The sequence below is a fragment of the Mycteria americana genome, chromosome 1, assembly GCF_035582795.1.
Source record: "Mycteria americana isolate JAX WOST 10 ecotype Jacksonville Zoo and Gardens chromosome 1, USCA_MyAme_1.0, whole genome shotgun sequence".
In the NCBI taxonomy this organism is placed as follows: domain Eukaryota; kingdom Metazoa; phylum Chordata; class Aves; order Ciconiiformes; family Ciconiidae; genus Mycteria; species Mycteria americana.
The window spans coordinates 78,020,506-78,044,437 of record NC_134365.1 but is presented as its reverse complement, the minus strand read 5'-3'; the positions used below and the strand labels follow the sequence as shown (position 1 = coordinate 78,044,437).

The 23,932-nt window shown below is 39.0% G+C and overlaps 1 protein-coding gene across 2 annotated transcripts; it reads right to left on the bottom strand.

Moving 5' to 3' along the window:
- Window positions 1–493: 493 nt before the first annotated feature.
- LOC142412293 (1-acylglycerol-3-phosphate O-acyltransferase Pnpla3-like) lies at window positions 494–23,655 on the bottom strand. Of its 2 annotated transcripts, XR_012776452.1 has the most exons (10): window positions 23,318–23,655; window positions 16,049–16,281; window positions 15,248–15,313; window positions 12,182–12,391; window positions 10,989–11,049; window positions 8,635–8,850; window positions 7,530–7,662; window positions 6,801–6,858; window positions 6,172–6,288; window positions 2,748–2,885 (listed from the first exon to the last, which is right to left on the bottom strand). XR_012776452.1 is itself a non-coding variant. In XM_075507237.1 (9 exons), the coding sequence occupies exons 1-9, from the start codon at window positions 23,502–23,504 to the stop codon at window positions 2,594–2,596; spliced, it is 1,515 nt and encodes a 504-aa protein (XP_075363352.1). In that variant the 5' UTR covers window positions 23,505–23,653; the 3' UTR covers window positions 494–2,593. The 2 variants fall into 2 exon arrangements, 1 of the variants encoding a protein (XP_075363352.1); XM_075507237.1 differs by lacking the exon at window positions 6,801–6,858 and having other exon boundaries at window positions 494–2,885; window positions 23,318–23,653.
- Window positions 23,656–23,932: the final 277 nt, after the last annotated feature.

The following is a 23,932-nucleotide window of genomic DNA, read 5'->3' as shown; positions in this document are numbered from 1 at the left end:
CCTGGTGGCGGTGGGTGATCGAAACGAAACGCCTCCCATCTAAGCTCGACAGGCAGCAAGAAACGAATTGACGTTGCAGCACGTAGAGCGGCGTCAGCTCCCCGGACCCCACGACATCAGACCGGTCGTCTTAAACTGACATTGAAACTTAATGTTTTAAGTTGCTTAAAACAGTTATTTAGCACTGGTACCTGTACTGTGCTAAATTAATCGAGTTTTAGCTAAGAAAGGAGACAACGTTTGTTTTCTTCCTCCAGACCCGAGTAACAACTTTCTCTGGTTTTGAGTTGTTCCTGTTTAAATACAAAAAGTTATTTGTAAGGTAATGGATTGCAAAAACAGTAGGTTCTAAATTAAGGTGACTAAATTCAGGTCCAGCTGGAGAATGAACAAGCATCTCCCAAACTTCAGAGAGGTAACCTAAGTTACTACTCTTAAAAAAGACACCTCGCAACCATTAAATCTCTTAAATGTTTAATGAAATTAACACGTTCTGATTAACTTGGACTGGGTGAATTATACTCAAGAAAGCTTAGAAAACATGGTAACAGAAGAGGCTGTCTTTTTATTTTAGAAAAAGGAGACAAAAGTGGAGCTGTGCACAACAGAAGAAGCGGTTAAGGTTGATTTAAATGTAGTTAATAAAACTATTCCAGTACACAGAAAGGAAGCAAAACTTGGCATTCCTGCTGAAATTCTAACACATACTGGTAAAACCAACATTTTGCAGAACATTATAAAACTAAATTATAGAAAGTTTAAAGTTTTAAATAAAGACAATATAAAACAGATCTTGTATCTTTTAACTGTAGTTAAGAGTAACATTTCCAACTTTTCTTGCAAATCTGAAGATATATACACAGAAGAAATGAACAAAAGAGTTGAAGTAAAATAGCACCAGTCTGCTGTAGTATGGAAATGGATAGCTTGACACCTTCTCCCCTGTCCCCCACCATTCTAAAAATCAATTTCAATGTTGTAAAATTTAGCACTTCAAGCTTAGGGAAATCACAACTGAGAAACTGCCTGAAGGCTGGTCCAATTCAGAAATGCTACATTTTGCTATTTGACAGACTCCTGGGTACCAAAGTTCACACTCTGAAGTTCCCTCTCCTGAGCATCGCAATCTCATCACTGCTTCTCCTGGTACAAGATACTCTCAGTAAGCACCTATAGTCTCTTTCCTGGGCTGCACCCGAGTTGCACAGAATTCACATTCTTGAATGAGAAGCTTTCAAATGTCACACACCTGCCCCCAAACACGTGCGCAAACTCAATTTAAAGCCATCACTGTTTCCTTCTGCTTTAAAAAAGTTGTACAAGACAAGATAACAAAACATCAGAAGAGCAGTTAATCTTAACAGTTATTTACTTCTGATGTATTCTATTCATACACTAATGCATTGTCTCTATTAAAATTATGCAGAACCTCTGTAGTGGAAAGTGTTTAAAATGCTCATCACTCAATACAGATATGATTTGGCTGACTTTCAGCCCATTATTTGAGACCTTTGCCCAGCTCCCTGGATATTGGTACTTCCACTAAGTCTTACACATTCGCTTCTTCTAACAATCGGTCTTGGAAATCTTCCTTTGGGTTATCATACCTCACTGAGACAGGAGGGACCCCTTTTTTCTTCCCTCCTTTAGCAAGAGAGAAGTGAAGAAAAATCTCTCAAGTTGGAGGGGGAAAAAAAAAAAATCGAGAATGAATGGGCAGCAATTTGAGAGAGGACCTAAACATCACTCACCACTTGCTATATGTTGATTTTTGTTAACATCTTCTGTAAAGTTTAACACCTCCTCAAATTACTGTTTGCTACTAATCACAGTCACTATTTTACCTACTTTTCAATACTTAGGCAAGTATTAAGCCCTTATTAAATACAGAAAAAGTCTTCTGAAATCACTGAAACTGTACCTGTTTACACTTCAGGGGAATGTGTCCCATTTCTTATGTCTTTTTCCCTCAAAGTATTTGAAGAGGGAAAGAGCCATAGAGGAGAACTAATATGAACTGTGGAATATGTACAACAACCTAGAATAATACTGTTCCTACAGTATCTCGTGCAGACAACTTTTCCATAAACACAACAGTACATTTAAACATAAGGCAAACGGACACTGGAGGCCACTACAAAGTTCATTCATGTATTTCCCTTTATGAAGTAAAAGCCCAATTTCATTTAAGTGCTATAAAAGTAATCCTAACACATGTTAAGAATTATATTTTTAAAAACCTTTTGTTATCAATGCTTGTTTGTCTAACAATCTGTTTACAGAATTTACATTTTTATGCTGAAAGTAGATTTTTAAAAAAAAAATTTATTTCTAGAGAGACGCTGTTTACTACAAGTCTTACTACAGTTGACTGAGCTGGTGCTTCGGCAGAATTGTAGTCTGTCACTTAGTATAGCAGCCACTGTTTTTATAATCCTTAAACAGTAGAATTCCCAAGGCAGATTTGTCAGGAAGCTGTAAACAAATGATTTTCCAAGACTTATTGGCAATAAACAAAGTGATCTTTAGTCCTTTAGGATTTAAATTTCTCTGCCAAATAGGAATTTTCGAAACGGTTAAGTCTACTTCCAAATTAACACTCTGGAGCAGTTTGGAAACTTGTCTCTGAGGAAGAGTCAAAATCTATTTCCAACCCAGACTCATCAAAATTTGGGAGAAAATTAGGATAGGAGTTTAAGTCTGAATGCTCCTGCATGTTAGCAGAAGCATTTTTCATAGCTGAGTGCATGAAGCATGAAGATTCCCAGAGCCAGGTTTCAAGGTCCGCAGAAGAGTGAGGCATTTTAAGGTGGCAGTATGAAGAATGGAATTCCATAGTAGATGGGACAGTTTGACATTTTCTTAGTGATGCATAATTGTCTTTCCTGTTTAAAAAAAATGAAAAAGAAAAAGATTATTAGTGTTTCAATGATGTTTCTACTACTGTTCAGATGCCTGACAGGGAATCTTCATATAAGGAAAAACACTAGAGGAAAATAGTTAATTCTAAATGCATTTAGTGAGTTAGGATATGGGACAACAGGAAAAGGATCTTGAAACGATCATACCTAAAAGAGGGGCACTCTGCCATTATGTGTTGTGCTCAGAAATAGGTATAAAATAGTTACAGTAAAAGTCACACCGTTTTGATGAGCTCAAGAAGGGTAGACCCAGTTTGTACATTACCTCTTAAATAGTCCTGATCTCCCCCCAGCTATCCACATGGAATATTTTCTGATTTACCAATCACAGCACTAACTGAACATTAACAAGAATAGTCTCAAATTTACAAGTTGAGTAGCAAATATAGTTGTTCAACTTCCCAAATGCCATTTCTGCATTCCACTTTACAACCAGCTAATTATCACCAACCTGAACAGCTCGAACAGAACCTTCCTATACTCTAAAACAGCATCTGAATTACCACGTTAGTCTTTTCCAATTTGAGAAACAGGAAACTGAAGTTGTCACCAAGAATACCCATTTTTTTCTTTAAAGTTCTCTCTCTGCTCTTGCAGTGCTTTTGGGAAAAAAAAAAAAAACAAAAAACAAAACAACCCACGACACCGCCTCTCACACACAAAAAAACCCAATTCGCCGTACACACGCTTCCAACACCGGTTTCTATACCTGAAGTTTAGGTGCACTAGAAGATACCATCCACCAGGTTAAGTTTCCTAAAAGGATTTTCAAACCGTAAACAGCGTAAATTTTCATGAGATTTAAGTTGATTCCAAAACAGAAGCTAGATCTGATGACATAAGGGGAAGAGCTTAAAAACAGGTGGGGGGGATTACTTTCTGCAAAAGCAGCAGAAAGTTCTTGGTGGATACTGAAACAAAGTACAAGCCCACAAAGAGTCACCTGTAGAATACAATGCAGGATTCTACACACAGAGCCTTGAGACCTAGCTACCTGAAGAGGGAATCCACTTAAAGGAAGGCTTCAGAAAACTTAAAAGTTTGACAGTGTAAGCAGTTCAGTGGGAGCTGATCACCCTGAAGATACCATAAAAGCATACAGCAAAAGCCACATGACCACCATGTTCTGTTTTATGGCCAAGAGCTTCTCTTTCCACAAGAAGAGAAACAGTGTTTCTGGTTAATCATGATTCAATGACCAAATAACCTCTCTGAAGTTAGATGTGAGACAGTCTTGTGATACTGTGCCTTCCAAATGCCCATTTCAGATGAAGAGCCTCACGACGGGTAAGGCTGGAGTATGAGCAACGTCAAGAAGCTGCTAAATAAGGGTAAAAGCAGGAAGATGACTATACCCAAATTTATTGTGGAAAGGAGTCAGAAAGATCATTAAGAAAAGAAGGAAAAAACAACACTGGATTACATGTGGTATCAAATAACTGAGGAGATGACAGTAAGATGATAGCAAATATATACCAAGAACTACATTTCTGCTCAGAAAGATGGCCTCAAAAGCCAACTAGCGTTATACAAGAAAAGGCTTTAACTGATTTCAGAAAGGGAGAAGAGAGGCTATTTGTACACAGGAATTAAATGCCTCCAAATTCTGGGTAAAACTGAGTATTTTAAAGATATTTTCTTTTTACAACCTAATATTAAAGCCACCATTTAATACTTCCAAAGGGGGAAGGAAACCCAAGCTTCGACCTCATTAAGTCTTCCATTAAGCCAGAACCTTTAACAGTAAGTTTGACTACTCTGTACTTCTAAGGGTTGGAGCGTATGAACCGGATCTTTCACGATGCCAATCCAGAACCTGGCAAAGCTTCTTGTAAGGAAGTAGGATCAAGCAGTTCTTCTTGGACATATCAAACCTGCATTTCTGATGGCTCAGTGTATAGCATTGCCAGGGCAAAAAAAAGCATCTTTGATCTTCTTCCCTCTCTAACTTTATTACTAAAACCAGGAAGACAAAAGCTCAAGAACTCTTGGCTTGAATAAAAGGATATTTTTTGTTTTAATTTAAAAATGTGCTGTATATAGAACATGGCAATGCTTTAATTGAAATAACTGCAGCAGTTAGGAGTCTCCAGTGCTACGGCTATCTCTTGGAAGCTTTTATGAAGCATTTAAGAATTCTGTTCACTCCTAATAGCTTTTTGGGCTAATTTCTCTCCACTTTCTTCTACCTCCTACCCAGCAACTCCAGGAGTTGAGACAATCATCAGAAAAATTACAGTAAAATAGGTATGACCTACTCTGCTGAAGTCTGGACTTATGCTTTTTCAGACCAAATCTTAGGAGACTTCATGTTTATAAGAATTTGGACCTCAGAGAGAGCCTATGTTTCTCTACTTATAGCACTACTCTGACACGGCTGTGCGACACTCTGTTCCAGCAACAAGTCCATTTTTCAGCAGGAAAATCTAAGCTGAATATTGGTCATATTCATTTTGTGAAAGTTTGCAGAGCTCCTTGGGCAAATACTACACTCCCCAGCAAAAAGTGAAACAGTAATGGTATTCTTAGATTCATACTGAGGTGAGTTGTCACCGATTCCTCCATACACATAGTGCTACAAAGTTTAACAGAAGTAAAAAGTCTGAAAGGCTAAATCTCACACCAGCTTGGTAAGAGAAGTAGAAAGAACCTAGTTACAACCAGGTTAGAGTAGAGGTTTCTCTTCCACAGAAATAGAGGTTCCTAAAAATTTTCAGTATGTGTCTTATTTTAATTCTTCCCAACTATCTTACAAGACTGCCCTTCATATTCATCTTCTTTTTAAGTCTTACAACCTTTCCTGTCCAGACTTCTAAGAATCTAGTCTTTCTCCCAATGTTTTCTAGTTCCTGCCTGCTACATCTGATATAGAACATCCTGAGCAACCTTTTCCTCCTCTTTTCTTCCTGATCGCTCCAGCTACTGTGGAGTACAGAAGAAACAAGGTCTCTGTTCTCAGTCCAATGCCTGCTCCATAACCCACCCCTCTCCCCAAAAAGCAGAAGCCTACCAACAGGCAACACCTCTTCAACACAATATGTAGCAGTCATTGATGAGTTATAAACAAGAAGCACCAGAAAATACACTTAAGAAACAATGCTAAGGCTTAGAAGCAGTGAGAACTGTTTCGTGTTACCTTTGAGAAAATTATTCAATTCTGTTTTAAGAGAGAAACTTATTACTTGAAGCTCTGACAAAAGAGAGAATTTCTAAAAATGCATCATTGGCATGCAGCACCACTTCACTTTACCTGGATGTACAGAACAGCTTGCTTTTAGCCTGGGAATATACTGTACCAGCAACCCGACAAAGCTGTTCTTGCATCCATCGAACATCAGCAGGCATGTCAGGAAACCAGTTTACTAACCTACAATCAAAACCAAAATACAGTTGTTTTGTAAGCAGTAGATCTAATCCATGTTATATTTTTACATACCATGTCCAACATCCACCAAAATAACACAACTTTCATTCTCCCCAAGTTAACTCCCTCACCAAGGTCTCCAGTTCTTCCCAACCTCCCTGAATTCCCATCTTGCCCACTTATCTCTTTTCTACAAGCTAAGAAAAAGGGCAGCACAGACTACTGCATATCTGTTCTATGCTGAGTGGCTGACCAGTATATACATTCCACACCCTGTGACCAACATTTAGGAAGCCTGCAAAATACTCCTGTCTCCAAGACCTCTTAATGTGTGGTAGGAACTTTCTGGTCAGTTTAAAATTACGTGGAAGAGGAAGGAAGAACAAAATAAAAGCACAATGGAAGAACAAATAGAAGGCCAAAACAGAACAATGTCACAAATGTATTTTTTTTTCCTTATGACACTCTTAACAGAAGTCAGTTACACTGAAGGGGAACGAGGGGGAAAAACTCACATAAAAATTCTGTTGAAACTTTCTGCCTCCCCATCCACCAAAAAATGGCACAGAAGTGCTACATGAAGTGGCACAGAAACAAAATATTTTACTGGAGTTCTATGTGGTTCCATTTACAGAACATGTGATTTTTCAAGTATTTTCTAAAGATAGTAATGACATCTGCTGCTCAAGGACTGGAATTCTCTCAAGCAAGCACAAAGCTTTGGGTTCACGGTGCATTCATTTAGCACCATTTCTCCTTTACGAGAATTGAAAAACTTGTAGAATTAAGCCCTGTTTCAAGAGCACAACTTTCAGTAAACCTAAACAAACCTGGTAAGAAAATTTATATGGTGAGTAAACACTGGATTTCACTCCTGACTTCAGAAAGAAGCTGAAGCACAAGAACTATCTAGATAGAGTTCAAATACCACTGCAGAATATAGTAATAGTAATAAAGAACGTGCTCCTGGAAAACACAATTAAGGGTGCTTCTTTCGAGCAATTACAAGACAGCTGCTAGTAATAAGAGTAAATTGCTTCGGAATCTTCTTAATATGTTTGTTTATCTAGTCTTAGACTATAGAGGCTTTAGGAGCATGCATTATGTAGGTAGAAATAATGGTCTTTGGACAGTTATCACTTGAATTCTAGAGTACCAGAATGCCTACAACACTGAATAAGCTCTCAATTAGTAAATTTCCAAAAGTATAATAATTCTAAAATGGTTCATTAAAAGTTCCTTACCGTAAAGCAACAGAGAAAGCAGACTCCACTGGTAGTGTGTACGGTAGCATCAGATAGGATATCACCCGCATTGGGAAGAGTTTAGAGAACTGAGCATAGAATCCATTCTGTTCTTTACAAGCTTCCTGCAGTGCTTAAGAATAATTATTTTTGAAAAAGATGTTAGACCATTTGAAAACAGTTTAAATAATTTGCTCAAAGTTTGCTAATCTTCAGTCAACATTATCAAGTGTTACTGAATAAGGCTCAGACAGAAAATGAAAGAATTAATCTCAAGGAACTCTTACCATAAACCTTCTCTATGCTATTTTAAAATGCAGGAAACACAGACTCATACCACAGGGACAAAAGGCATTACCCAGAACTTTTAAGCAATAAGTCTAAGAATTAATTTATAATAAGACGATGTAAAGTTCACCTCTCCAAAAATACTTATGTATTTTAGATAGCACTCCTGTCTTGTTAGAGACTCTGTAACTCTAAGGAGTTTGTTTAAGTTCTAGAGTTCTGCATATTCCAGTTGTTACATATAGTTGTAAGAAAAATCACCCTTCAAATTTTGTTCTCCTAGGTCACTGGGATCACATGTTTCAGATCTTGAAAATACCAATCAGCGTCCACAAAAAAACCTAAGTTATAGATTAAAGAAATATCAGAAGTGGGTTTGGTCTATTAACAGCTTATTAAAAAGACAGGAAAGCCAGAGAATTAGAAATCTACAGAAGTTTGTTTTAAAAATAAGATGGGGATAACCAGTGTTTGGATTTGAGGTTCAACTTTGGTGTGAAATATACGCTTACAAAAATACTGTGCACATACAAAGTTTATCCAAAACCAAATGAGAATTCAATTCATGACTCTGCAGTGTTGAAAGTAGCTCCTTCCTCCTGCTCCAATCTTACTTCTGTAGCTAAATCAAAATGTGCATGTTCACATTTAATAAGTATTTAAAGAACTTTTTTTGGGTTGAGCCAGTCTCTAATATCACAGGCAGTTATAAGATTAAATAAAAAGCATCTTATGCAAATTATAAGACTAAGCAGGGGAAAAAAATAAGTTAAAAGTTTGCCATTCAAAGTTACAGGAAACAATCTGAAGCATGTACCTTTACGAAGTCTAGGAGGTAGACTCTCAAATATGCTCTTCTCTAAAGGCCATGGATTTTGCTTCAGCTGGTCATTAAGTACTTCCATTTTCAAAGTTTCTACTCTGTTATTTTCTGTCAATTTTTTTTTCTTCATATGGTCAATGTGTTGTGCAGCCTCATGAGGACTTCTTTTTGTCAAGGACAAGTGGATATAAATTGAGTCATTCAGAATACCTGAAAGAGTCAAGAGCTTCCACTTAGGCTTGACCCCGGGGTCTTCAGAGTACCTGTACAGTGCCTGTAGTCTGTGTATCTGTACAAAGGCCTATCCTGAGGGAACATTATCTACCCAATGTCAAATACACTTGCTCTTATAATCCCACAAATGTTTAATCACACTGACGAATACTCTTTTGTAGGTTTAGGTCTTACTTTAAAACAAGTTCTAAAGAAAAGGAAAAAGTGAACAATTAACTGAAACTGCAAAGGAAACATTCAGTCATTTACCAAAGTTGTTTTCCAGCAAGAAAGCAAATGATTTAAAGGAGAGGAGGAAAACTGATTTAATATTTATTTGAAAGAAAACATGTAAAACACATCAGACATTTGGGAAACTTGATATGGCAGGTATCACATGAGTACTTTGAGGCATTGCTACAACAGGGTGGAGAAGGAAAGTGAGTAGGGTACAATATTGTTTTAAGATATATCCAAAGTACAAATCTAAACCAACATTGGTTGCCTTGCAAAACTGGTGCCAATTAAGAAATAGAACTGATAATTACCTTAGAAACAAGCACTAGATAATAAGCACAAAGTGAAAAATATGAGAAGGGTATTTACACTTCGTTTCCAGAAAATTATTATAAAGGTATATATATATAAAGACTACCAAATTTGTCTAGGATCCATACCTACATACAACAGAATCTGTATGGTACTTACAATTACTCCTAAAAGACAAATGTCAAAAGACTATACAGTGAATTTAGCAAAAAAAAAGTTAGCTGAAGTGTTACAGATCAGGGGAAAAATTAACTCCTACAGTTGAAATAACAAGAAAGGAGATGCATAATGAATGAGTTCGGAAAGGTTATAATTGTCACTGATTAAGCTTGAAGCAAGACAAACTTGTGACAGAATAACAAAGGTGATCACAGGATCAGTAGTGTGAAAAGCAGGACAACAGTGTGAAAAGCAGGACAACAGGACAACAGAGGATGTGGGGGAAAGACACCAAGGAAGAGCTGCAAGGAATCTCAGATGTTAGTGTCAGATGGAAACATGCACACAGGAAACTTGTGGGTGCAGTACAGCATTGGAACCCATCTTAGCAAGATAACCACAAATTATAGGTTCTTTGTATAGCTTGTGCTTTTAATCACCTGGTAAAAGGTATAAAGCAGGACTCTCATTAAATATTTAACAATATTACTAGAAAATCAAACTTTTAAGCAGAACCATGACATTCTTTAACAGTGAAGAAAATTGTTCCAAGAAAACTTGAATATTTAATGTTTAGTTATAACAGAGTATAAGCAGTGAGCACATCAATCTATGGCTGCATTACATACTGCAGCTGGTACTATCTGTAATAGTGCAAACATCACATTTCAGTTTCCATTCCTCTAATCTGAGCCAGTATCAATTTGCTTCTGCATCCAAAGACTACAGGGGCTAGGCATATTTAACACATGGTTAACTTCATGCTAATATCAAGTTACTGTCTTTAACTTGTTTGTCTCAAAGTGTGCAGAGCAATAACATTTATTAATATAAAATACGTTACTAGATTTCTAGGAGAGCAGAGAAACTTTCAATTCTTCTTCCTAAACTTATCTGGGTCCCAACAACTGCTACATTACAAGTCTTCTTCTAAACTCTTTCATGATACAGACTAAGGATTTGTCTGTGACTGAGTTTATATTGTTGTCAGCTAGCTCCCAGTTCTGGACTATAAGGCTTTACCTAGAAATTCACTTGGATGATAGCCCAGAGGAAGTGATAAGAAGATACAGGTTTCACAGGAGTGGGAAACAATAGCCTATTCCTATACACGAAAGAAACTAATAATACGATTTCCCTAGAATTGGAATTCTTTGGTAATTTCACTTCACAATACCTTAACATTCACTTCACACAGATTTGACAAAACCCCAAAAGTTCAATTTCTGCGTGGCAGCACAACTTACCTCAGGTGAACAATTACTACAACTATGTGATTTCTACAAGAACTAAACTTATCATGATCCCTTCAAAAACCTCAAAGATCTAGCCCCTTCTTAGCTACGTACAATCCCCTCACCCTCTTTTTTTTTTTTAAACTCAAGTTAAGACCACATCATCAGTAATTATCCACAAGTGTAACGTACCATTCTCTTTCAAGAATTTAAGAGCATCTGAATATCCTTGCTCACAGATCTCTCCTAGTACCTGTAAGCATAGGGTAAATGAGTCAGAGAAATACAAGAAGATTCAACTTAAGATCAAGAGTTTGCAGAATGAAAAGCCACTGCCATCCACCCTCCGTTCTTGTAAGAAAAATTTTCATTAACAATTGCTATAATTCAACAGATTCAGGTTAATATGCTTACTCTGATGATGCATACGTGATCATGTGTACATTAACTTATCTTTCAGCTATTGCAGGTGCATCGAATTATTCACCTAAAAGGACAGTATTCTAACAGTGTGCAAGAATTTCCTCCCCTTTTGTTTCTTTGACTAGCCTTTCAGCAGATGCAAGCAACAATGAGACAGGGTGGCTTGGAGTATGCCAATTCCCCTCCTTCCCTCCCAGTGCTTCCCAATTCCCAAAACTATGAAAAGTCAGCTGTGCAATTCTCATGCTCAAACTCAGACTTAGTCTTCCATATGAAAACATCTTTCACCAGATGCAACACCAGCTCACCTACACAGTAGTCCTAGACAAAAAAAAAAAATACAAAAAAATTAAAGCCTACATAAGTAGAATTTAACATTTTTCTTAAGTGGTCAAAAAGCCCTCAATTAAAAAAATGTATCTATAGCAGTCAGGAACATTACTTCTCCTCTGTAGTATATCCCAAGCCAATTGGCAAAGTCTGTTTTCATTTTTTCAGCTTCCACAATGGCAATTCAAGAGCATTTCCCTATCAGATCTGTAATTAAGAGCACTTAGCAAAGTTTAAAGGCAACTTGCCTGCATGAAGTATTAATTGAGAACTTTACAAAACCATGAAGCTTTAGAACTTCTTCTAAGTTCTGAAGCACCTGGTTAGCAGGTAAACATGAAAGGACTACAAACTGACAGTTATTAAATTACCAATGTTGATTTTATGATAGAATGCTGTGCTAATTCCCAAATAAATACTGAAAGCCAATAGCAGAACATGCATTTTTAGTCTGAGAGAGACTAAAAATAAGGAGAATGAAGACAAACTATGAAAAAAATAGAAACAAGAAGAGAAATGTCACCAGAAAAGTTTATGTGACTAGATGAAATGCTAACATTACTGTAGCTTTCTGCAAAAGCAAGGCTTTTTATGGAAAGATGTTTAGTAACTACATGAAGGCAGTGACTTACCTTAGGTTCTGGCGGAAAGAGTGCTTGTGTTAAACGATAAAGGTTCCCCAAACTGAGCTGAATGCTGGTGTTGGTCACATTCATTTCATGGAAGTTGGCAGAATTCCCCTTTGGACAGATATCACATTCCCCAGCAAAAGGCGAAACTGTAATGGTATTCTTAGATTCATAGTGAGGTAAGTTGTCACTGATTCCTCCATCCACATAGCGCTACAAAAATTGACAGAAATAAGAAGTCTTCAAGGCTGAAAATTTCTAACTAGCAGGTGTCCGCTGCAAGAATTAAACAGCATTTAAGACTGTAACAGAACAGTCTCTGCCTACGCTCCCAGTTTGAGTGGCATGTTTTGTCCTCTAATGCCAGTTAAAAAACATTCCTACCTGTAGTCCCATAGATAGCCTAAGAGTATTCTATTTGGGATTTTTCTGTATGTTTAACAAAGAACAAGTCCATTTTAAAGATCATAATGCTACACAACATGCAGAGAAAAAGTAGTGCAGCTGTCTCCTCTTCCTCGAAGGAGAGCTACCAGAATGAATACAAGTAAAAGAATAGCTCTACACTTCAAAACTCAAGTTCTGTGATACTAAACCATTCAGTTAGAATAAGAGTAACTTAAAATTACTCTTAGTAATTAGAATTTGATATAAAAGCATCACAAATATTTGGACATAAAGAAACTGCAAGTAAAAATGGACAATGCTTCAGAAACCTTGCCAGTCATGGATATCTATTCTGCTTTGAGTGCAAGTTTAGAAGCTGTTCCAGGTTATGCTTTTGTCTCCTTCATGTTGAATTGCTCATTTCTGTAGTTTTAGCGCATCACCATCTCAGAGATTTTAAGATCCAAGAACTGAAGAGTTCTGTATCAGGGTAACTAATCTACAGTGCAGCAGCTGCTATGGCTTAAGACAACTCCTCCACTCGCTCACAACAGCCATCTTTCCAGTGGGGCCAATTGTAGCTAGTTTGTTCTGACAGTGGCAAAAGACCACCAGCTTTGCTGGTTTAGTGGCTGCATTTTCCTTCTTCCTAATCTAGGCAACAGATATAACCTGTAGGTCCTTGTAAAATGTAAATGTAACAGAGCAGGTGATTTGAGCAGGAGCAACCTGGATTATCAATTTCATCTGCCTTGATACTCACTCCCTGACCATTCCGAGAAACAAATTAGGAATTAGGAAGAGGAAAGCTCAGAGCAATTTATCCAACGTACTCTTCTAGAGCAGCCTGTTCCTACCTGTCAGCTTTCTTGGACACTCTTTAGACTCAGCAGCATGCAGCTACTGATAAACTTCCTACAGGTGTATAATGCAATCACTAAAGTACATGTGCGATCACCAAGTCCTTTGTGGAAGTATCAAGTACAATACAACAGGTTTGTCAAAGGAGGAGCCATAGCATGCAGCCTTCTCATGAAATTATTAAAAGGTGGAAGTACACATCTGAGTCACTGTTCTACACAGGTAAATGGTTTTAATTATTTGGAGTTTCTGCCTGTCTGTTCCCCCTAGTAATTTTTTAATCTAAAATCATTGCTGTGTTTGAAAGGGGTAAAAAAAACCCAAACAAAACCCACCACACCCAAAAGCTTCACAACTGGCTGTTAGATATACCTATTGAAAGTTATCCTTAAGTCTTTGTTCTAAAGTATACATGCCTGAAGCACCAAGCCAGTAAACAACAAGATGCTACAACGTTTACGTACTTGACATTCTACTGTGTTTAAGCCCTACAGGAGTCATGCCAAGCATATCCAACTGTGGTATTCTTACCAAGTTACATCAAAAATGCCTCCTAAGCATTAAAATCTTATCAAAATAATTGCAAAGATCAAAAGGATATGATTCCTTCCTTCCCCTTCCCTCAAAATAGGACCAAATAAAGCATCACTTGTATGTTTTTGTACTCTGAACTAAGCCTTTTAAAATAACATTGTTGTCTGGTGACAAGAACTGAATAGCCAGATTAGCCTGGATCCACCTAAACCTTGGATTCAGTCCAACGTCCTGTTTTCATAACACCTTTAATCTGGAAGAGTTTAAGGAGACATACAAGGTTTAGAAGCACAGATAAAGAAAAATTCCTATACAGTTCTAATCACTTTTGCTTAAATCTCAGCATGAAGAAGAAAATACATTTCATGTCTATCCTTGACCTTTTAGCACTTCCAAATTGCCTTGAGAACAGTCTGTAATCAACCACTGTTAAAGATGTTGTGAGTTTTCTTTCAATATTCTTCCCCTCTTCTTGTGCAAGGAGCACCAAAGTTGGAAGGAAAGCAAATGCAAGTTAATACAACACTATAACAAAAAGCCATGAACCTCACTGCCTTTATTTGAAATGCACGTCTGCTTCCAAACGTGTTAATCAAAACACCTACAACACACTATACTAACTTTTCTGCAGTTGTTGCCCCTTTAATGGGGGATTTTAGAAAACTCAGTATAGCCATGAAGTATTAAGAGGTTTTGTAACCAACAGTTCCTGTGAAGTAATAGAACAGACTAATACACTGACACTTTACCTTTAAAAAGCAACCTTTCCTACACTGAATACAAATGACAGAAGACATTAAAAAGCTTTGTTTATATCTAACTTAACATGGAACCTGAATCCAGTTTAAAGGCCGATCAACCTACAGCAAGAACACAAAGATATACAATAAACTATCTTACAAGATTTTTTTTTTTTAAACAAACAAGTGACCCTTCCTATAAATTTGTGCAGGTGAATGAGCATCACTTTCTTCAATAAATATTTATCCTCAAGTTAAATACTTGCTAGCTTAGAATACCCTCTTCTAATTACTGCATCAGCAAGCAAGAGATTTAAGAGAGAGAGCATGTGTGTGTTTTGCAGGGTGAAGAAATATATGTAACAGATCTTCCACACATTTAGTGTTTCCTTGCTTTTTTGAAAAGTTGGAACATACAGCTACAGTACCATAATCTCTGATGAAGCTATTTATTTTACAGTAGGATAACCAAAAAAACATATACATTGTCTCTCAATATTTTCAGAATAGCTAGAACTATTTTTAGATCTTAACAATAGAGACTTACCACACCTCTAAATGACGGTGGAATTAGGCCACAATAAATAGGGACAAATGAACTACAGATTAAAGCCTGTAGGAAAATAAGACCATATAAATTAAATGGTAACTGTCCTATTATTGAAATTATAATTTATCTTTATCTCTTTAGATGTTAGCAAAAACAACCAAGCAAGCAACCAAAAAAATCCCCAGCAAGTACACTTCAATAAAAAGAAGGGGGGAGGGTATTACCAAGCATTATTTTAAGCAGGATGAGGGTATTCCACATTTCTTTAGAATGTAACCACACTCCATCAAAAAAAATGGTAAGACTCACTAAAAGACCATTTCTAGAAATGCTAATCGGCAAGGAAAAGTTCATGATCATTCATTCAAGCTACACATTTTCTGAGTAACCAAAGTAACTAACTGGGGACACAAATATCAACATTCTGGGATCATATTAAACTAGCTGATGCTAAGAATTTTAAAAAGCTATTTTTGACTGTTTCTTGATCACTGCTTTTATAAGAATGACCTTAAAAAATTTTTATTCATGAAGGATATAGTTTCACTAGATACACTGCACTTGAAAGGCATTTATCCTTTTTAAGATGGATCCCTCACACCTACTCACTAAAACAGTTCGCAGATACATTGACTGGGAAAACTACTAAGTGAATTTAGTGTAATGAAGCTTGAATTCATCTTTAAAATACTGTCAAAGTCACAATATCCTAAAATGTTTACAATGAAAATCCAATGGATGACATTAAATAGACTTAAGATTACAGAAACTTTTAAAAGTTGCCAAAAATAAACATACCTGGACAACTTCTTCTTTGGAGTTAAAATTAGATATCAATGCATTTTTACCGTCTGATACTCTGGTTAGTGAAATACACAGTCTGCCCGATGACAACTGGTGAGTGTTTTCTGGGAGATTTCTCATCAGTCCATCTCTTATTATCTTTATCACATTAAAGGAAGGATGAAGAGGACCAAGATTTCGCTTTCTAGCTTCTTTGGCTAATGCCAGAACATCTGCACAAGCTTGAGCTGAAAATAAAATGCATTTAATTTAAGAACAGAAGATATGTCAAAAACCAAAACACACACCTCCAGTAACAAAGCATGTCTAGGGCTCCAACTTTTCTCTCTGATCACTAGCATGAAAATTCAAGAGCTTTTTAACAGATAAAATAACTGTTCACTAGTAACAAAGTTTAGGAGTTTTCTGAGGAAAACAAAAAGTCACTTTAGACTTTCAAATAGAACTCCTGGTGAAGACCCAGCCACTAAGTTACTTATATGTTATTTATATGTAGACTGTAGGTGTAAAATACCCATATAAGATGCTTCTGTTAGGAATTATTCATTCCAGAAACACATTCCGTAAGAAAAAACAAAGATGAATGACCTTCTGTAAGCATATATGCATGGACATATTCCATACGCAGCATCCGTAAAAAACTACAGTGTATGATGCACAGATTTAAGGTCCACAGTATGTCTGCTGAAGAAGCAGAGCACCTGGCTTCATCACAGCTAGTAACACTTGTTGGACTTTAACCAAACTTAAGGTTTTAGGGCACCATTTATCTTAATTTACACATAAACACGATAAAGGGAACATTAAATGTGAACTTATGCTAAGGAACATCAGGAGGGAAGTTTTTAAAGCAGTGAGTAAGGAATGTGGAGGAGATCTGTAACACCTCTCACACAGGTCTCCACCTAAATAAGTGCATTTTTACCAATATGTAACAGACATATAATTTTTTCTCCAATTAAATCAGCATTTGGGAACTAGATCAAACCACCACAGAAGACACGACTGTTCCTAAAGAACACTAAAATCATTTTACCGACCACACAGCTAGTCATAGTAAGAACAGCAGCTCATCCACCTGCAATGTTTTGTTTGAATTTTTAACGTCGTGTTTCTCCAGGGCATACTTTGAGGAAATTGTCTGATAAGCTCGTCAACTTGGTAGAGGAAAGGGGGTGGGGAGGAAGGTCAAAGTAACAGGTTATTAACCTGAGTGATATGCTACAAGGTCATCTAAAAATATTTTCAGAACTTGCATATTTTAACTTACACAGACTCTTTCTAGAATAGATAGGATTCAACTTATCAAGTTAAATGTGAGCACCACCCTGGAAACAACTCTGTTTAAGCCTTTAAGTTCAGATTAATTTCCAAAAATAATATCTTTCTACAGTGTTATTTTATTCCCCCTCAAATTGCAATACCTAAACATTTTCTCATTCTTAACACAGTAAACCAAGAGTCTATGTTCAAAAGAGTATCTTTAAAAAAAATCTGAGGTATCAGACATACTCAATTTTTACCACTACAATTTTTTTCATTCCACTATTGCAGAGTGAAGCCTTGAACCATGAATCCACTGATACCAGTAGCCTGATCCCATGTCCCACCCCAGAAGACAGCAAACGATTTAGAGACAGCTCACTGTTCATGGTCAAATACATGCTTATATTAGTAAAACCCATTTTACATGCAATCAAAAAAATGGCACAAGTCATTCTGGAAAGTGAAGAAGTTATTTCCAAAAGCAGTTATGTAGACAGTTTTAGCAGCTCTGTTTTTCATGCACTCAGATATTGTGCTGGTTTTGGCTGGGATAGAGTTAATTTTCTTCATAGTAGCTACTATGGGGCCATGTCTTGGATTTTTGCTGGAAGCAGTGTTGATAACACAGGGATGTTTTAGTTATTGCTGAGCAGGGCTTACACAGAGTCAAGGCCTCTTCTGCTTCTCACCCCACCCCACCAGCAAGTAGGCTGGGGGTGCACAAGAAGCTGGGAGGGGACACGGCTGGCACAGCTGACCCCAACTGACCAAAGGGATATCCCATACCATATGGCATCATGCTCAGCATATAAAGCTGGGGGAAGAAGGAAGGAAGGGGGGATGTTCAGAGTGATGGTGTTTGTCTTCCCCAGTAACCATGACACATGATAGAGCCCTGCTTTCCTGGAGATGGCTGAACACCTGCCTGCCTGCCCATGGGAAGCAGGGAATGAATTCCTTGCTTTGCTTTGCTTGCATGCGTGGCTTTTGCTTTACCTATTAAACTGTCTTTATCTCAACCCATGAGTTTTCTCACTTTTACCCTTCTGATTCTCTCCCCCATCCCACCAGGGTGGAGTGAGCAAGCAGCTGTGTGGTGCTTAGTTGCCAGCTGGGGTTAAACCACAACAGATACAAATTACCACCTCTTTTTTGTTTTAATAAACTAATTTAGCAATGTTCAATCTTCTAAACTTTCTACAGAGAGAAATCAGGCACACTGCAGGAGTCTGAGATACTGAACTACCAGAACTCTGTCCAGGAACTGCAGTCTTAGTGCATGCATTAATTTTGTTTTGCAAAATAAGTACATTTTTGAAAACTTATGCACCAAGCAACTAAATTGCTTGTTCTAAAAAACAGACCAAGAGCACTGGATACAAGGACACACGAGCAAACAAATACATATGCTCCCACTTCTCTGCCAGGTCTTGACCCTGTTTTTCTAGCTAGCATCCTGTCAAATTGAAGCTCAAGCTATTACTTAAGTTTGAAGCATGGTAACACCTTCACTCATTTGCATTGCAGGCCTGCTGCTGCAGGAAAAAAAAAAATAGTAAACCAGTGCCCTCTACTAACCTTGTGTTGTGACTATTTACCTCTCACCATAAAAAATGTCAGGCAAGTACCAGCTCACTTTACATACCCCATTAAAGGGCTGCAAAACTGATGACCTCTAACAGTTTAGATTTCAACTCCTCTCATTTCAACTTCCTTTCAGAAAATAACTACCCATCAAAATGAAATTTCACAGTTTACCCATCTCTTCCACATACAAGAACTTCTACATCTGAGGTAGTCGGGGGGGGATCAAGTTTACATACTTCATTTATTGTAACCTATTTTAAATATGAGAAGGGCTCCTAAGCAAAAAAAAAAAAAAAAAAATATGTTGTGTCTACCCAAGAGTATGTGATATTAAAACACTGAAAATTTAAAAAGTTGTTCATTATTAATTCAATAGACTTCAAAGTATTCTAACTTCTCTTCCTTCCTCAACAGGAATAAAATAGTTACCTCTTAGGCTGGTGTATTCTAAAATGGGATCTTCTCAGAAAGGGACAGAGGGCTAGAGCTCAAGACAGACTGGGATTTTCGGCAGACCTTGGTACATCTGTTTTATTTTTTGAAATGCAAGAGAGCTAAAGAAATTAATGTTCCTATTAAATGTGAACTGTTTCTAGTTATATCTCTAAATTCCTAGTTATATTTCTATATTCCTATTTTTAATGGCTGTTGTGGTTTAACCCAGCAGGCAGCTAAACACCACGCAGCCATTCACTCACTCCCCCCCAGCAGGATGGGGGAGAGAATCGGAAAAAAGGTCAAACTCGTGGGTTGAGATAAAGGCAATTTAATAGGGCAGAAAAGGAAGGGAAAATAATAATAGTGATAAAAGAATATACAAAACAAGTGAAGCACAATGTAATTGCCTACCACCCACTGACCGATGCCCAGCCAGTTCCTGAGCAGCCACCACACACCCCCAGCCAACTCCCCCATTTTTTGTTCAGCATGATGTCATATGGTACGCAATATCCCTTTGGCCAGTTTGGGTCAGCTGTCCTGGCTGTGCCCCCTCCCTCCCAGCTTCTTGTGCACTTCCAGCCTCCTTGCTGGCAGGGCAGTGTGAGAAGCTGAAAAGTCCTTGACCTAGTGTACGCACTACTTAACAACAACTAGAACATCAGTGTGTTATCAACATTATTCTCATCCTAAATCCGAAACACAGCACTATACCAGCTACTAGGAAGAAAATTAACTCTATCCCAGCCAAAACCAGGACAATGGTTAAATAACTATTAATTCATTTCCCACAGAGTAAAACCTGACATCATATTTACAGCCCCCACCAAACCTGTTCTCTTTAGTGCCCCACTAGAATGAATGACCACATCGCCACCGAAATACCAGATCTCCAAGACATCCATGGGGAAGATCTAACACTTTAAGGAGTGCACTTTAACAGTTCCATTGGAATAGCCTGGAATGCAGTTTATCCTCAAAAGAACAGTCACCTCTAAGCTTCTCCCTCTACCTTCCCCCATATTCAATGAAGGAAACTTCTTCCTCAGCCTGGAAAAGTACACTTTTTTTTCCCCCCATTCAATGGCTAATGTTTATATTTATTCAAACTTGAAATTCTACAGACTCTCAGTTTGCCTGTCCAACAGGTAAAATGAAGCACAAAGAAAACCCTTCATTTAAAACATCCAGCTACAAACTTGTAAGAGATGAAATATGCACATCAGTTTTAGTCAAAAACCCTGTACATACACACTCAAGAGTCTTACGTGCACCAACAAGCATACTAATTCAGGTCTGGGTCCAGTCAAGTCTTGAACACCTCCAAGGATGGAGATGCCACAACCTCTCTGGGCACCTGCTCCTGTATTTTAGCACTCTCATGGTAATTTTCTTTTCCTTATACCTAATCAGAATTTGCCATGTTCCAGCTTGTGTCTGCTGCCTCTCATCCTTCCACTACCCATCTCTAAGAAGAGTCTGGCTCTGTCTTCCCACAGTGAAATGCAACTGTGAAAACACATGGGACTTATAAGCACAACTGCAGAAATAACAAATGCTGCATATTAAAGTATATCAATGTAAGGGAGCCATACAATACAAACTAATGAAATATATCAAATTATTATACCACAGTGTTTCTTTAGAGCTTATTTACAATCCTCTGCTTTCACACAAACTCACAAAAAATTAACAGCTAAAAAGATACAGAATTAACATGGGAATACCTTCTTCCTTTGATGAATTTACAATGATTCACAGATTTTAGGATGTAGCTGGTTTTGCATTATATTCCAACATTCCCAAGTGACTTTTTTTTTTTTTTAAAAAGAAGTTTCCAGAAGAAATACAGTTGCCCATGAAATACAATACCTTGGGCAGTGATCACACACATTCTAGCTATTATATTAGTTAGAGAAAAGCAAAAATCTCAGTTGGCATATGAGAAGGGAAAGACAAGGGAATAATTTGAAGTCTGCAAGTCTCATTTATTTAAATGCTAAAAAATTTTAGAAGTTGTTAATAACACATACTTTCAGGTAAACAATATATTTTTTTTGTGCTTAAGAGCACTTCAAATATTTAAAGCAGCTTCCTTCTTAAATCATTTACAATGACTTAAGACTTAAAGTTGATACATTCTAAAAATAAATACTTATGGATAAATATGATTTGTTTTAAAAGCTGATACTAACCTGATAATAACTCAAGTGTATTATGTTAGGACATTACAGCAAAATTAAATTTAAAAGTTTAAGTAGCACAATTTTATTGCTAAAACGTTGAAGAAATAAATCGTATGTGATAGAGGTCAGTGATTAAGCAGCAGGGACAAGCATTTCAGAGCATTACTCTCTTGCACATACAGAGAACTTCTGTTCATTTTAGTCAGTGAACTGTTCCCTCAGAAATTTAAAAGCAAAACCCAAACCCTCTCCTCTGCTTATTTTGAGTGCTCAAAATAAGCACTCATTGCTTCCCTTCTCCATCTAGAAAGAAGAAATGTGAATTTACAAAACCTTCTAGTTCTAAACCTGTTAAGGGTACCATTAACAAAACCAATCAGTGTGGAGCCATGAACTAGACAAGCTTTTATTCAGTGGATTTCTTTGGTTGAAAAGGAAAACCATTTTCAGATTTCCAGGTATCTCATACTTTTTTAACTGCATTCCAGTCACTATCCTAAACACCTCGGTACTTTACTTGTATCAAGCTTGCTTTAATGTCTAGCATGTCTAATTCACTACATAAATGTATATTTGGGTTCTCATGAGCCCTAAATAGGTAAAAGTAAGGTATACTTTTCCTACTGCTAGAAAATAAGTGCTTATTTCACAAGAGAGACTCTATTTGGTTTAAACTAACATCTTTTATCTAGTATAAATACAAAACAAGATTAACTCCTATTACTTAAATCACAATTAAAATCTGATTTTAATCAATCCACTGTTTTTAATCATATACCTAAGTGACTTATGCAATATACACTGTGCACAGATTAAAGAGGAAAAGCACGTTAAAGCTAACCTAAGCCCTGACCTTAACTCTCTTAGCCTTACCCCAAGAAAGGAGAAGCTTTAGAGGAAGCAAGTTAAAGCTAACTGGAACTTCAGGTGCAAAGGTAACAACAGAAGAGATGCATTACTTCCCAAAAGCGTAAGTATTTTGTTTCAAACTGATGACAGGGTTAGTCTGCTTGCTTTGAAGGGCGTTAGGATTCAGCTACCTCCCGCTCTCCCAACAGTTTTTAATTCCTCTACTTTGCACAAATGTAAGAGCGGTTGTCATCAATCCGGTATTTGCAACTCCGAGGCCAGGAGGTACAGGAACTCCTTAGGCGGACACGCATATCTGTCCCTGTACCTGGGGTAGTAAACTCCGACCATTTTACTACACAGGTGGTGAAATCAGATGAGGCATCGTCAAGATCATTTCCTGAGCCCGGGAGGTTGCTAAATATCCATCCAAGGTGAAGACACGCTAACTTTACCACCTGCCTCTTCCCTCATTCCCCCACCCTCAAGGAAACACACGATTTTTGTGTATTTTACTCGGAGGTAAGATCTGCACAGGATGATACGTAACGGAATAGAAGAAAAGACAGCCCGGCACCTACAGGGCCGCATAACCCGTGCGGATTTGATTTCATAAGAGGGGTCACGTTCCTCTTCGGGGGCAGAAAACGAGAAAGAGAGAGAAGAAGAGCCGGCCCGGAAGGGAAGGGCAGCCCAGCCCAGCCCAGCCCACCCCGCGGCTGCCCCCGCCAGCCCGCAGCGCCGGCGGAGGCGGGCCGAGGCGCTCCCCGGGTCCGGAGCCGCGCCGCGGCCGCCACGGCAGCCGGCCCGGCCCGCCACACCTGCCCCTTCCCGCAGGCCCGCTCCGCGGCTCGCCTCGCCTCAGCCACCTCAGCCCGCTCCCCTCAGCCCGCCGGACCCCCCGCCGCCGCCGGGGCAGAAAGGCGGAGCCGCTGACCCAGAGAGCCGCCTCCGACGAGCACGGCGCCGGCGAGCGCCCCGGCGGAGGCGCCGTAGATGTGCCGGGCGTCGCGGATGATGTGCGGGGCGCGCTCCTGCAGGCAGGTGGCGGCGCCGATGTGGTAGACGCCCAGGAAGCCGCAGCCGGCGAACGAGACGCTCCAGCCGCGCTCGCGGTCCAGCATCGTCACCGGCGGGCGAGGAGCGGCGCGAAGGGCGCCGCCCGCGCGCGGGCCCTCAGGCAGGCAGCGCGCAGCTCCGGCCGCGGGAGCCGCTGCCAGGCGACTGGGGCGCGAGCGGCGGCACCGCCCTGCGCCTTACATGGCGGCCGCGCCCAGCGCCGCCGGCCCGCGCGGCGGCCAATCCCGCGCTTCCGCTCGCCCCGCCCCGCCCCGCCCCGGCGGCTCTAGGCGCCCCAGCCAACCCAAGCGCAGATGCAAATGAGGCCCCGCCTCCTCTCGTCGGCTCCTCCCCGTCCGAGGGAGGGCGCGCGCCGGGCGGCCGCGGCGCTGCGTGACCCGCGCCCCGCGTGGCAGGGCAACGGCAGCGGCCCCGCGTCCCTCGGCCCCCTCGCCGAGGGCGGCCTCCGCGGGTTCCCCAGCCCCTCCTGTCC

Excerpts from the sequence above, each read along its gene's own strand:
- LOC142412293 (XM_075507237.1), bottom strand. The coding sequence starts at position 23,504 with ATGCTGGACCGCGAGCGCGGCTGGAGCGTCTCGTTCGCCGGCTGCGGC. Across the intron at positions 11,050-12,181 it reads TCTTTCCGCCAGAACCTAAG|GTACTAGGAGAGATCTGTGA; the intron begins GTAAGTCACTGC and ends CTATGCTTACAG. Across the intron at positions 2,886-6,171 it reads AAGCTGTTCTGTACATCCAG|GAAAGACAATTATGCATCAC; the intron begins GTAAAGTGAAGT and ends TTTTTTAAACAG.